Below are 15,620 nucleotides of genomic sequence, written 5' to 3' on the forward strand. Positions count from 1 at the left end.
GTGGTATATAAATTAATCATCCATCAACCTCTCAGTTTGGTAGTCATCTCCCATTCATGAACTGAATAATGAATATCGTAGACATGACGTCTTAATTATATGTTGTTTGTCTTCTACTGGAAACTAATTAATAATTTTTCTATGTAATTGCGCTGACTAATGAGGACTTTTGCTTATATTCAAACCAAAAATTAAATAATAACAAACCTAAAGCAACCACATATTGTTTCATACTTCAACCTAGTTAACACTTAAATTAAATTTATTATAATTTGATAAAAGTAATTTTTTAAATTATTTGTTTAATTAATGGTAGTGGCTTGGATAATTAAATTAAAACATTGTTTATAGACTTGTAAGCTTCGTAACAAGACGGGCAATAAGTTTTTGAGTAAGTGATTTCTAAAGAATTTAGTTCAAAATCAATTATAAATGATTTTAATGCCATGAATGATGACATGTCTTAATTAAGTTATAGTTAATTTGTCAAATAAAGAATGTTTTCAATCATTATTTTTGTTAATACTTAAGAATTTTATTGTGTTTATCTTAGTGGATGAAAAATGTTGTTAATCATATTTTTTAATACTTAAGAATTTTATTGTGTTTACCTTGGCCCCCCCTGGAATAAATTTTTGGCTCCATCGTTATATACAGGCAATTGTACATGATTTATTTATCTTATGATCAAATATGAGCCATTCCATGACCGATACCTTTAAATTTTTTACTACTTGTGGAATGTTTCCTATAATGTGATTTATGTTGTGAACTAGAAGTTGACAAACGGAAGTTCCTACTGCCTTGTCAAATGAAAAGTGGAGGGAGGAAAGTAAGAATGAGATTGAGATTCTCATTCATTTGATATGAATAAAGAGTGAGAGAATAAAGAATGGCGATGTGAGGTATTTTTCATCTAAGTCGACAAAATTTAATCCTCCAAATCGAAGAAAAAGGGGAAGGAAAATATGAAGAGAATACATGTACAATTACAATTTTACCTCTTATGTTTATCTAAATATTCATTTGTTAATACAATATAATAAAATTTAAAGTATCATTATAAATAATAAAATAAATAATTTCTTATATCATAGAGGAATAAGAATAATTATCACAAAATTATAATTTCTTTCAATCATTTTTTTTCTAAAAAAACCCACTCAAATAAAGAAAAATTATATACATTTCTTATAGTCCCACTTTTCTATCTCCTCTACTAAAATCAATGAACGAAAGCAACATTTTTTTTTTCTTTCCTTCTAATTTTCTGTCCTCATATATTTTCCATCCATTCAACTAAACAGAGCTATAATTATTTATATAAACATTTTTCCACTTCTACAATATGAATGGACATATATTCAGAAACTTTATTGTTTTGAACTTCCAAGTCCAATTGGTCAAACCACAATCTTCAACTTTGATCAAAGAAAATTTTCTTTTCCATTAGTGATGGCATTAGTGATGGCATAGTTGATGCTCACTTCACCAATGAAAAAAGGACTCTTAAATTCAAGAGACCATACTTTCACCATTTTTCCAATCAGAGACCATACTTTCACCATTTTTCCAATCAAAGGACGATAGTAGGGGAAAATGTTGGAGTGTCCCTCCAAAGCACAAAATGTCTCTAGCTAGCCTTTTCCACAATTTGAACCTTTACATGCCTCCTTCCAAACGCCATGACTTTGGTCGGTGCCATTGCCCTTTTAAGTAAATATTCAATTATTCCCTTTATTACTAGCTGTGAAATGCTTGACCATATAATATAGATTGCTTGCTGAGGGAATAAACATTCCAACTTGCCTATCACAAACAAAAGAAACTTAAAAAATTTATATTATTGAAAAAGACTAAGAATTTTTAATGTCAGCTTACTAAATGGCATTTAAACATCATGTTCCATGAGGGACCCTCCCTTTTTGAATATGCTTTCTGTGTCTTTGAAAAAACCTTTGTATTATTGGAAAACTCAAACTTCCACGTTTTTGTACTAAGTCATATGATAAATAGCTAATGGTTTTGAGGTTTGGAAGGTGAAAATGAGCTAGACTTTTAACAGAGATGGTGAAAGCTCAGCATGCTGAGGAGAAGATGCCTTTGAGAAAAGGTGCATGGACTTCTGAAGAAGATAAGAAGCTGACTGCTTACATTAAGCGATATGGCATTTGGAATTGGAGTCAGATGCCAAAACCTGCAGGTAGGATACAAGTAAATGTTCAATTTCAATGAATAAAAGCTTAATCATGAAATTGTAATGGTTTTTTTTGCATTTTTTTTGGGTGCTATATATGGTATATATGTTATATCTGGTGGAAAATACTTTGATTAACCTTCTCTTTCTTTCAATTTTTTTTTTTCTTTTTTTCTTTTAGGTTTGGCAAGGTCTGGGAAGAGTTGTAGACTTCGTTGGATGAATTACCTTAGGCCAGATATTAAGCGTGGAAACTTTAGCAAGGAAGAGGAGGAAACCATACTCAAGTGCCATGAAGAGCTGGGAAACCGGTAAATACTCATATATATATATATATATATATATGCTTCTCAATTGTAAGAGTGTTCTTTAACATTTTCATAGAATCTCTGTCTTCATATGAAAACCTTTGTGTTTAATTTGGTTGAATTATGATTTAGATTAGATGAATGGATAGTTCAGAACAATGAAAATATGCATTTTTTTTTTCCTTTTTTTCCTCTTAATTTTTTTGACATACAGTATATATTAATATGGGTTGCTACATCATCTATTATGCAAGTCTTTCCAATTGAATTTTTGGCTACCACATGTGTAAACCCTAATGATGGATATCACATGCAGAACTTTAAGTATAAACTAAAATATCAATGATGTACCAGTGGTGATTGAAGTCTGCAAGGTTTTCCTGAATTATTACATAGTTAGCAAGAATAAATTAGACTCTTGCAAAATCACTCAAAGTAGAATTCACAAATTACACCTTTTTGTGAGATGACAAGTGATACCATGATTTGATTATCTGAAATTTACAAAAGCAAGGGCTTGCAGTTGAGCTATACCTTGATTTTTATATTTTTAGTAATATGAACTCAGGTATCACATTGATCGATAGTAATAAAGAAAAAAAATATAAGGATGCTTGTGGAAGAAATTCTAATTGAACCAATTTTGAACTCCTTATGCACGAAGTGATTAATGCATGAAGTTCAGCGAAACTACGTTAGTTGAAAGGAAAAAGAGAGATTAAGCTGAGACTCTCTCTTTCTCTCTCTCTCTCTCACTCTCCTCCTAGCTAATTGGATCAAGATCAAATAAACTTTCAACACCTCTTGTGTGTGTTAAGAATCCTAGAAATTAATTAAGTTGAAGATATTCTAAGATCATTTATAGAGCATCTAATAATTAATTGTGAGTAAAGAAAAATATAAAAAGGCGGATTCATCCTTTTGCTCCTTAGCCTACGGGGCATTAGCAGCTGTTTCCAGCTGTTGATCCCCTCACAAGGACATGTTCTTTTTTTTTTAATCAAAACTAGCTGTCTCATCATAAGATAAAAAAACGTGTTATGTAGTTATTTAAATGAACCCTCTTTCCTAAATCTCTCATTATTCTACTTGATCAAAGCATGACATCGCTACATTGATCTTTTACATTACAATTGGTAATGTTCTTATCATTTTTCTCATTCTTTTTTCAGATGGTCTGCAATTGCAGCAATGCTTCCTGGAAGAACAGATAATGAAATAAAAAATTACTGGCACACTAACTTGAAAAAGCGCTTTAGGAACAATTGGAGTACTAGTTCAACAACTGTATCACTCAAGGTGCAAAACTGGGATGTTGAAGCTAACCAGAATGATTCATCTGAGATTAATCTCTTACATTGCGATGCCTCAAAAGTGTCAAACTTGGATGGCAATCATCCTATGTCACCACAACTATCCACTGAGGATCCCTCTTCATCAAGCACTGACCCTGCTGTTGAAATTGATAGAAACCAAACCATAGAAGAGAATGTTTGTTCATCTGAAACATTTGAAGAACTCCAAAGTTTCTGGGAGCAGCCATTTTCATTGGAGGACTGCATGGTGGAAACAGACCATGCAGGATTTATAGCTCAAACTACTAATACATGTTTTCCAGAACCCATATATCCATGTGTTTCTTATGAAGACGTCCAAAATGATTTGTGGTTCAATCTACCTAATCACGATGAAATGCATGGTATGTGATAGTGTCTATATATTAGTATTGATTTGAACCAGAAATCACATGACTTGTTAAGTAGTTCCATTATTTGTATGTCAATAAGAATTAAGACATTTGAATCCTTGGGGTGTAATTAAACAGTTCAATCTATATGTACTATTGCTAGCCAATGTGCTTGAAATATGAAGATAGAGATACTCTAGATGCTCTAGTATTGCATAGAAATTTTAGTGTGAGAAGGTTATGCAGCCGATATATGAAGGGTTATATTATTATTTTTATAAAGTTCATATATGAAGTTAGCAGGTAAAATAAATGTACAAGATTTGGTGCAAAATTATGTGTATATGATAAAGCATTATACAGCATACATACGTGCAAGACCAAGATACTTTACATTCATAAGTTATGCTTTACATTCATAAGTTTTGAAAGGAAGGGACAAAAGTCAAAACTTTAGCATGAAAATTTCAATTGCGGACGGATATGGAAGAAAATTAATTTATGCTTTCATTGAGAGTCGAACTCAAGACCTCCCGCTTACTAAACGGGTGCTCTAACCAACTGAGCTATGAAAGCTGATTTCGGTAGGAGCTAAGGCAAGGAAATTAAATAATCAAATCTTCAAAACTGAAAATTTGCTACGTAATATTTCTCTTATTATTTGTGCACGGCTTGTTATCTTCAGATTTCAAAGTTTTTTATTTTTTTATTTTTTTATTTTTAATTAAATGATTTATTTTAATTAGATTAATGTTTATTTTTAATTATTTTTTAAACTTTATTTTTTAATTTTCTGAGCTGGCTTTTTATATTAATTTAAATTCTAACGTGGCATTTGAAAAATGCCAAATATAATTTATTTATTATTATTGTTTTATTAGTCATGCCAATATTTACTGTGCCAAAAATGCACTCTGTTTACTATATATGCTTTTTTTGTTACTTAGATGATGACAGGAATCATAACAGAAACGATTTTCTGATTTCAGAGACTAAAGTAGACGCAAAATCAAATTAAAGATCAAAATAAGAATAAGCCCAAAATATATGGACTAAAAGTGTATTTTCACATATTTTTGAAGATGCAAGAGTTTCAAAACTATTGATTGCTATTTGCTAGTGTCCATGAGGCCCAAGCCCATCTTTGGGCCTATTATACTGTTTTACTACGTTCTACTTTGTAATATTGTACTAATCTGTTTCTTGGTTTAGATATAAAGATGTGGTTGAGATTGGTTAATTTATTTCACTCTTTACTCAGGAGATATTCCAAAAATCGCATAATAGTGTGGTGGATTGAACTTGGGACTTCTCCAATTACATCACATTCCAAATCAATGAGCTCACCACCTTGCTATGCTCATTAGGGTATAATATTGTACCACTAACTACATTGTTGCGTATTATTACTACTTTGTGGACAGTATAGTATTACACAATTCGATTAGAGAATTATATTCTCAATTAAAACGTGATATTAGAGCGAAATTATGAAAATAACTTTTTCCCAACATTTCCAACAGAGTGACCTTCTCCTCTTGCATCCCACCATTATTGTCAACACAGTTTACTGCCACAAGACCACTGCCTTCCTTATATCTTTTCATTGAGAGTTGTCCTTTTAGTCGCCAATTGCTTCACTTCCACTAGATCCTGCAAGATCTCCACTAGATTTTTGCCTCTCCAGTGTCAACTGATATGCCCACCACTTATGGGAGGTCCATTCTGCTACTCCTCTCTGGTTGATGGCAGTTTAAGTTTTCTTACACGTGATCAAATTAGGTTGGGTGAGAGTTAAGCACAAACCCAACTTGATCCGATCTGTGGAAAACCTAATGTCAACTTTCATGTCACTTCCTTGATAGTAATAACAAGCTAGCATTTGCATGGCTTGCTCCATCAGTAATTTGTCATGTTAGCATCGCATCACTTGGCATGTTAAGTATAAGTTATAAATACCTAAAAAAGATAATTTTTTTAGAATATTAAAGCACACTTTTGGCCCTTTAAGTATGCAACTATTTTCATTTTTGGTCATTTTGTTTCAAAATTTTTATTTTAGCCCTCTATGTTTGATTTTCGTCTTTTTCTTCTTCTTCTTTTTTTTTTTTTTTTTTTTTTTTTTTTTTTTTTTCATATTGGCACTTCATCTATTATGTTCGCAATATGACCATTAAGTACCATTTTATAATTAATTATTTAATGAAATATTTACACTAAAATTCTATGCAATTTTAAAACTTCATTGTTGTGGACAAAAATACATATTATGGATGATCAAATTAGTAATGGAAATGAACAACAAGATCAATATAAATAGTCAATGAATTTGTAATTGAATTGGCATTTCTTTATGCATTGAGAAAGGAAAATGGTTTAAGTGATAGGATTAGTAACATGTTGTAATTATCTTTAAAAAAAAATATTAATTTAAAAATACAAAATCAAATATGAAAAGTTGTAACAAAATTTTGAAACATTAGTAGAAAAAAAGGAGAAGAAAACAACCAGCACTTTTAATGACCAAAACCGAGAAAATTATTTTTGAACTAACTTATAAGAGAAAATCCCATTTTAGTTGCTATTCATAACTCATAAGAGGAAAAAAAAAAAAAAAAGCTATTGCCTGAAGTCAATATAACCGTTGACCCCTAAAATTATTTGGATAAAACACCAGCTTTCCTTTCAGCTTCATCTTCAGCTTCATTGTCTGCTTTCTTTGTTTCTAAATTTTCCAAAAAAAAGCCATGTCTTCGTTTGATGATCTCTATCTCTCCAACTTCGCATATTCCACCGACAACTTCACCGTTGCTCAAATAAACGACATCGTCATCCCCGCTCTCATTAACCGTCTCTCCAAAGCCAAACGCTCCATCTCCACCACCACCACCACCACCACCACCACCACTTCCACCGCCGCCGCCGCCACCACCAACAACAACGACAATGACAACAGTGGCAGTGGCCATTCAATCGAGGAAGATTACCGCAAGATGGAAATCCAGCTTGAAAAGTTAAGGAAAGACATAAACTACATAGGCCTCGCTTTCACCAATTTCACCAACTTTGAAGACAACGCCGCTGCTCTCTTCAAGGCTCTCTTGCAACACACTCTCGACAAGTCCTTGAACGATTTGAGAGCCACTTCTCGCAGCCCCACTTTTCTGATCAACCAGCTTCAATCCAAGCTTCAGTTGCTCAGCGAGATCGTCCTCAAGTTAAAGCTCCAGATCCCTTTGCCGCATAAGCTCTCCGCCACCGACTCCGACGCCAGAAAGTACACCCGGGTCGGTGTCGGTGCGGATTACGATGATCTCCAGGTGATTGATAAATTGCCTGATTTACACTTCAACGAACTTTTTGATAAAAGCTTCGCTTTTAAAGATTTTAGGCACGTTTATGATAGTCTTGATGTTAGAACAAAGTTGTGTTTGTTGTGTTTCGCTTTGATTCCGGAGAATGAGGTTGTGAAGAAGAGGTTTTTTGTGTATTGGTGGGTTGGAGAGGGGTTGATTAATAGTCCACTGGGTAGTGAAGAAAAGACGTATGAGGAAATGGGTGATGAAATTTTCGAAAAGTTAGTGAAGATGGGCTGTGTTGAGGCTGTGAATAAGAAACATAGAAAGGTCGCGGATAGTTATAAGATGAATTCTTTTATTCGTTCTGCCATGATTGAGTTTGCGAAAGATGCTGGGTTCTTTGATTTTGATGACAAAGGGAATCCCACCGCGGATTTTTCCAAGTGTTACCGGGCATGTTTAGTACTAAATCACCATTCTCAGAAGTTACTGAGAATTGGGTCTAAATTGGATCTAGAGAAAATGCCTGAGAAATTGGAAATTATATTCAATGTCAATGAGCCTTATCCTGACTTTTTCGAGTTGGAGTGGTTCTCAAAGTTAAAGAATGTCAAGGTTCTTTATCTGGGGAGGTGGCAGAACTCGGCAAAGCATCACATTGAAGTTGAGAGCAGTGAATTCTTGAATGGGTTGAGAAGTATGAAATTTTTAAGGTTTTTCAGTCTTCAAGGAATCTCTAGGATCACGAAGCTTCCTGATTCTGTGTGTAAGCTCTCAAGTTTGAGGATCTTGGATCTTAGAGCGTGTCACAATCTAGAGGAGCTTCCGGATGGGATAGGCTCACTGAAACAGCTGACACACTTGGATATATCAGAGTGTTACTTGCTTGAATACATACCCAAAGGGATTGCCTTGCTCTCAGAACTCCTAGTCTTTAAAGGGTTTGTAGTTGGTGATCGCGTAAGTGCAGATTCGTGTGCTCTTGGTGAGTTGTTAGAATTGAGGAAGTTGAGGAAATTGAGCATCTACACGAACAAGATGAATTTTCCCACAGATGGAGAGGTAATTACTCTTCAACAATTTAAAAAGCTTCAAAAGCTGACAATTGTGTGGGGAGGTGGAGTAGACAGCCATGCTAAGCAAGACAAGGGTGCAACACAACCAACAGGAGCAACCACCATGAGTCCAAAGAAGAGTGGAGATAAGAAGAAGCAAGCCAAGGGTGTGGCACAACCAAATGCAGCAACCAGTACAAGTTCAAGGAAGAATGGAGATAACAAAAAGCAAGACAAAGGTGTGGCACAACCAACGGTTGCAACCATCACAAGTCTGAAGAATAGTGGAGATCATATAAGGCCAGACAAGGTTGCAGAACAGCCAATCGCAGAAAGCACCATGAATCCAGAGGATAGTGGAGATAAGAAGAAGAAAGACAAGGGTAAAGCAGAACTGACATTGGAGTCTGGCGCTAAACCACATTTTGCAAGAAAATGATTAAAAGTGGCCACCTTTAAGCAAGGAACAAAGCCAATAAATCTGGAAGAATTTAAGGAACTAGAGAAACTGGATCTCCAGTGTTACCCTCAGATGAAAGCACCCAGATGGTTGATACCTGGAAAACTTGACAAGCTAAAGAAACTGTACATCAGAGGAGGGGAACTCCAAAATCTAATTCAAGAGAACAATAAATGGAAAGTTGAGATACTACGTCTGAAGTTCTTGAGTAACATAAAGATGGATTGGAGAGAACTCCGGGCATCGTTTCCTCACTTATATTACTTGGAGAAATTCAAATGCCCTAAAATCACTTTGTTTCCATGTGATGAGAATGGGTTATGGCTAAAGCCATGAACTGAGCAATAGAATGAGAGCAGTTGCTAGACATAAATCTATGTATTCACTCTGTTGTTCTTGTCAAGATGACTCACATAATCAGAAGTATGTAATGTTTCTGGCACAATTTTTGAATTTAGTTCTGTTTCATGTCCACTATATAAAATTTACTAAGTTGCAATTGCTTCTTGTACATTTTCTTCTTCCTTATTTGGAACTAGCTGCGAAGGTTTTGTTGTATTGGCGCATGTGGCATTCTTTTAAAGAAATTGCTTCTAACCAAAACATAGAGGATGGATTGCTTTATCAAATATTCAGATTAAAAAAAAAAAAAAAACTAGTACTTTATTGGAGAAGTCGTTGATTTATACTTGTTGCTTTATCAGGCTTATATTGCTGCAATGCCTGTTCCAAGAAATTGACTATAAAACATAATAGATCAAGTTTAGAAGAGATGTTAGGGTCAGGGAATGATTCACTTTGCTCCAAGTGACTATCTATTCCTTCTTTTTTTTTTTTTTTTTGACATCTAGCCTATGAACTTTGCACCAGTTAGCTTATCCCACTTAGTGACTAAAGACTTTCTTGAGTTAAGCATTCTGATTCGAGTCACTGAAATTACTATAATTAGGCTCATTAATTGTTTATGCTGATGGTTGGAGTGAACTATTGATGAGCCAATTTCTCTACTGCAATTACTACAACCCCAAGAGTTCAATTTAAGACTGGATTGATATTGCAGGTTGCGTGCCCTTGTAAGATTTTAAGGATACATTTTATCTTATGAAATACTCATGCTTGCAGAGAACTAAACTTCACTGTGACTTACTCTAGGAGTTTTTAAAACATTCTGATTGAGCAATTCTTGTGTCTCCACAATCAGGGACTTCAGCAATTTGCTTGATTCTCGAATATGAATGCAGATTAGGAGACTAAAACTGAAATTCCACTGTTTCATCACGTACATATGAACTGTCCATTATCTTGTTGCATTATAGACTCAGGTATATTTTTCTGAAATTTATTATAAAAGTGTGTATTAACCCGTTGATAATACTGGTCAATGGATTTTATTATGTGCAATTTAGTTAGTCAGATGGTCAAATCATGGACTTGAAGCATTCAGATTTGGATCATCAATCAGTCTACCAGCAACGCAACAACCAACATTTTTGTTACAAACTCATGGGTAGAACTCACCCTTAAAAATGACTTGCAAGAGGAGGGTGCTCAAAAGCTTATAAACATGTGGTTAAGCTTATACTAAAGCATTTTTGTTATAAACTCATGAATAGAACTCACCCTTAAAAACCAGCTTGCAAGGGGAGGATGTTCAAGAGTTTATAAACATATGGTTAAGCTTATACTTAAACCATATGGGACACTAAGATCATTAAAAAATTTATAGCAACTTTCTCAAATATTCTTGAATTTTCTTGGCAAACAAACACACCACAAAATTTAAATATATCAATTTTTAGACAAAAAATTAAAAATTAAAAAAAAAAAAAAACATTTGAAAACCCCCCACAAACCCAAAACAAAATCCAAACTCACAAATGATTCATAACTCTCTCTCTCTTTCTCTTCAAAAGCAAGTTTAGATCTCTCTCTCTAACTCACCCTCTCTCTTTTTCTCTCTTACTGGTAGTGGTGGTGGAGTCATCCCATGATGAGGAGATGAAGGAGTAGCTACGGACAGAGTTGTAGTTGACGAATTGGACCTTAGTCTGCGTTGGAGGGAGCTGATTGGGTTGGAGGTTGGGGGAAGAGAGAGATCATAAATCTAGGTTTGCCTTAGTCTACATGGCCTTCATAACAAGCACAGCAATAGCAAAAATAAGTCCCAAATCATAACAGTTCAAGTGTATGAGAGTTGGTGTTTTGCTTACCCAAATGAAAATCTCTAAATCTCTCTCTCTCTCTCTTAGATCAAAAATCTCCCTCCCTCTCTTTCATCTTTCTAAAACTCTAAAGTCTCTCTCTTAGATCATAGATTTGGGAAAAATCTCTAAAACTCTCTCTCGGATCAATGGTTGTGAAGTGGTGGTTGGTTCGGTGGTGGGTGGGGGTGGATCGTTGGATGGGTTTATTGTTGGCGTGGGTTGCGGTGGCTTGATGGACTGATCTCTGTTTGTTGTAGTGATTGGTGGTTTGATCTGTTAATGTGGATTTCAGATTGTAGGATTGGTTGGTTGGTCTGATCAATGATCGTTGGTTGGGTTTGTTGTTGGTTTGGGCTTCAGATTGCAAGGTATTTTTTGGGTTTCAATGTTTTGGTTGGTCAGAGCCATTGGATTTGAGGACGCGATTGACCAAAAATGCAGAGCATAAAGATGTGGATTGGGGTTGGGTTTCGGATTGTTGTTGCTGTGTTTATTTTAAATTTCTGGGGTTTTTATTTTTATTTTTTTTCATGTGGATTTGATTATTTTTCAAGGTTTATGGGTTTGATTTATTGGAGGTTTCAGTGGAGGATATGGATTTTGAATGAATTTTCACATGTTTATTTGCTAAGAAAATGCAATAAAAGAAAATAAAATATTGATTAATTTTCTGGGCAACCATACATGTTCTTTCCCGAAGAGCATGTTACTTTGTTCTTTCGAAAATAATGAAAAGAAAAAAAGAAAATAATTTAATTACTATTTTTAATTAGATTGTATTTTATTTTCTGTATTTTATTTTTTTTTCAATTAAAATTGAGACATTAAACTTTTTTTTTATTTAATTAATTTATATGCTGACGTGACATTTTAAATATTTTTTTAATGGTCACGTTAGCATCTAACATGCCAACAATGTGCTCCATCTACTACAACTGATTTTTCTGTTATTAGGTTGACGATAGAGATCAAAATAGAATCAATTTTTTGAAATCAAGGATTGACGTATGAGCAAAATTAATTTAGAGACCAAATCAAAGATCGGTCTAAAATATAAGGACCAAAAGTATATTTTTAACTGAAGCTAAAAAACTTCAAAAAGAAAAAGTTGACTTCGGTGGCCCATGTCAACTTTCTCTCTTTTAAGCACATTGCTACAGTGAAGTCTTTTACACTTCCACTTGCTATATTTTAAAGATCACCTCAATCAGGATTAAAAAAAAAAAAAAAAAAATAATAATAATAATAATTTGCATAAAAGAAAAATGGTTTTCAATTATTTTTTATTTTTTAATGGGTGACCAAGACCAAGACATTGTGAAAGACCAAAAAATGTCTTTAGTCTTGGTCACCTGGTACTGTCTTTTGACCAAGTGCTCCGTTTGTTTGTGGAATGATAATTAAGGTAGGAAAAGAAAAGAACTGAACTTTGGAGTATGTTTCTTCGAACTTCCAAATCTTATACGACAAATCATGAACTCCGTTAATATTAATGGGTTCCTCAATCTTTTGCGCATAAACTCTGCATCTAGTTATTGAACATGGTTACAAGTTGAAACATAGTTATAACATTATTCTTATTAGGCCCAAACTCTTTCTTGTTGTTCCATTTTCTGCTTTCTATAGATCTTTCCAAAGCCATGTCTTCGTCTGATCTCTCCCACAACACCACCAACACCAACAATGGCAACAGTAACGGCGGCGGCTATTCAAACGAGGACGAGCAAGATTATCGTACCATGGAGACCCAACTCGAAAAATTGAGGAAAGATCTCGAGTACATAAACCTCAACTTCTCCAAATTCAAGAAATCTGCAGACGAAGTGGCTGCTGGCTCCAGGGATCTCTTACTACACACACTCGACAAGTCCTTAGGCGATTTAAGAGCCAAAGCTCTCACTCCGGCTTTAAAAGCCAAGCAAAAGACTCAACTAAAATCCAGGATTCGTGTACTCAGTGACATTGTCATCAAGTTAAAGCTTCACATCCCTAATCTCTCTACCATTGCATCCGCCGCTGGTACAATTAACCGGGTCGATGTCGGCTTCGGTTTAGATGACCTCCAGGTGATTGATGAATTGCCTGACTTACACTACAACACACTCTTTAATCAAAGCTATGCTTTTCAAGATTTTAGGGACATTTATAGTAGTCTTGATGATAGAACGAAGTTGTGTTTGTTGTGTTTTGCTTTGATTCCGGAGAATGAGGTTGTGAAGAAGAGGCTTTTTGTGTATTGGTGGGTTGGAGAAGGCTTTAGTAGTAGTACTAGTAGTAGTAGCCCCTTACAGGGGGGTGAAGAAAAGACGTATGAGAAAATGGGTGATGAAATATTCCTGAAGTTAGTGAAGACCGGCTGTATTGAGGCTGTGAATAAGAAGCATAGGCTGGTTGCGGATACTTATAAGATGAATCCTTTTATTCGTTCCGCCATGATTGAGTTTGCCAAAGAAGCCAGGTTCTTTGATTTTGATGAGAAAGGGAATCCCATTGCTTTGAATCCCACTGCTGATTTTTCTACCTGTCACCGGGCATGTTTAGTACTAAGTGACTCTTCTCAGAAGTTACTAAGAACTGGGTCTCGATCAGATGGGTCTCCATTGGATCATGAGAAATTGCAAACTATATTCAATGTCAATGAACCTTTTCCTGACTTTTTCAAGTTGGAGTGGTTCTCAAAGTTGAAGAATGTCAAGGTTCTTTATCTGGGGAGGTGGAAGAACTCGGCTAGTCATCACATTGAAGTAGAGAGTGGTGTATTCTTAAAAGGGTTGAGAAGTATGAAATTTTTAAGGTTTTTCAGCCTTCAAGGAATCTCTAGGATCACAAAGCTTCCGGATTCTGTGTGTATGCTCTCAAGTTTGAGAATCTTGGATCTTAGAGCATGTCACAATCTAGAGCTGCTTCCCGATGGGATAGGCTCACTGAAGCAGCTGACACACTTGGATATATCTGAGTGTTACTTGCTTGAATACATACCGGATTGCCTTGCTCTCAGAACTCCTAGTCCTTAAAGGGTTTGTAGTTGGTGATCGCATAAGTGCAGATTCGTGTACTCTTGGTGAGTTGTTAAAATTGAGTAAGTTGAGGAAATTGAGCATCTACACAAACGTGAAGGTTTTTCTCACAGATGAAGAGGTAAGCACTATTCGACAGTTTAAGAAGCTTCAGAAGCTGACTATTGTGTGGGGAGGTGGAGTAGACGGCCATGCTAAGCAACTCACCAAGAGTACATTTTCTGAGGGCCGGCACCCAGCTGGGTGCTGTCATCTGAGGGCACGTAAACGCTTCACTAGAAAATTATTAAAAGCTGCCACCTTTAAGCAAGGACTAAGACCAGAAATCCCAGAAGAATTTAAGGAACTAGAGAAACTGGATCTCCAGTGTTACCCTCAGATGACTGCACCCAGCTGGTTGATTCCTGACAAACTTGCCAAGTTAAAGAAACTGTACATTAGAGGAGGAAAACTCCAAAATCTGGGTCAATTTAAAGAGAATGATAAGTGGAAAGTAGAAATACTACGTCTGAAGTTCTTGAGTAACTTGAAGATGGATTGGAGTGAAATCCGAGCATCGTTTCCTGACTTATTTTACTTGGAGAAATTCAATTGCCCTAAACTCACTCTGTTTCCATGTGATGAAAATGGGTTATGGTTGAAGCCATTAAATGATCAATGAAATAAGAGCAGTTGCAAGACATTGAAAGTCCAAGGCTTAATCTGAGTGGTGAGATGGAGCTTCACTTCCAGTTCACTGAAACTTGAATCAGCCTGGTTGGACTGAAGCAAAGGATCACCCATTATGGTCACCCAGGTCAGAAAGTCTTCCTCAAATCTGATCTTTCTGATCCCACTCCACCGGGGGACTTCTGCTTTATGCGCAAAATGCTGTCTTTCCTCCAGTTGACTCGTTTTGTCGGTTATGGTTCTTTTCCTACCAAATGAATTTTATGTATTCATTCAATTGTTCTTGTCAAGATGAATCACACATCAAAAGTTTGTAATGTTTCTGGCCTATTTCGAATTTAGTTGTGTTCAATGCCTATTATTTAATATATTTACTAAGTTGCAAACTTGCAATTGCTTCTTGTACATTTTCTTCCTCCTTATTTGGAACAAGCTGCGAAGGTTTTTGTTGTAGTGGAGCATGTGATTTTTTTTTTTTTTTTTTTTAATTTTAATTTTTTTAAAAAAGAAATTGCTTATAATAAAGAGGATATATTACCTTATTGAGAAAATTGTGGAATAATGATTGTTGCTTTATCAGGCTTATATTGCAGCACTGCCTGTTCCAAGAAATAGAATATAAACTTAATAGATCATGTTCTGAAATAATGTTAGGGTAAGAAAATGATTACTGGCTTCAAGTGGCTATTTATTCAGTGTCTTTTCCAGTCTCATTTCCATACCT

The 15,620-nt window shown here is 35.1% G+C and overlaps 3 protein-coding genes and 1 non-coding gene across 4 annotated transcripts; 3 read left to right on the forward strand and 1 right to left on the reverse strand.

The window, feature by feature from the left end:
- Positions 1–1,995: 1,995 nt before the first annotated feature.
- On the forward strand, positions 1,996–4,445 carry LOC115991474 (transcription factor MYB30-like). Its single transcript, XM_031115201.1, has 3 exons — positions 1,996–2,203; positions 2,379–2,508; positions 3,678–4,445. Exons 1-3 carry the CDS (start codon positions 2,068–2,070, stop codon positions 4,210–4,212), a joined length of 801 nt encoding a protein of 266 aa, XP_030971061.1. The 5' UTR covers positions 1,996–2,067; the 3' UTR covers positions 4,213–4,445.
- Positions 4,446–4,694: 249 nt separating this feature from the next.
- TRNAT-AGU lies at positions 4,695–4,768 on the reverse strand. The gene has a single exon. It is a non-coding gene; the product is annotated as a tRNA-Thr (tRNA).
- A 2,113-nt stretch (positions 4,769–6,881) lies between these two features.
- LOC115991472 lies at positions 6,882–9,463 on the forward strand. The gene has a single exon (XM_031115199.1). The coding sequence runs from the start codon at positions 6,940–6,942 to the stop codon at positions 8,983–8,985; it is 2,046 nt and encodes a 681-aa protein (XP_030971059.1). The 5' UTR covers positions 6,882–6,939; the 3' UTR covers positions 8,986–9,463.
- A 3,087-nt stretch (positions 9,464–12,550) lies between these two features.
- LOC115991473 lies at positions 12,551–15,233 on the forward strand. Its single transcript, XM_031115200.1, has one exon. It carries the CDS (start codon positions 12,851–12,853, stop codon positions 14,222–14,224), a length of 1,374 nt encoding a protein of 457 aa, XP_030971060.1. The 5' UTR covers positions 12,551–12,850; the 3' UTR covers positions 14,225–15,233.
- Positions 15,234–15,620: the final 387 nt, after the last annotated feature.

Source organism: Quercus lobata, chromosome 5, assembly GCF_001633185.2.
Source record: "Quercus lobata isolate SW786 chromosome 5, ValleyOak3.0 Primary Assembly, whole genome shotgun sequence".
NCBI classification, from domain to species: domain Eukaryota; kingdom Viridiplantae; phylum Streptophyta; class Magnoliopsida; order Fagales; family Fagaceae; genus Quercus; species Quercus lobata.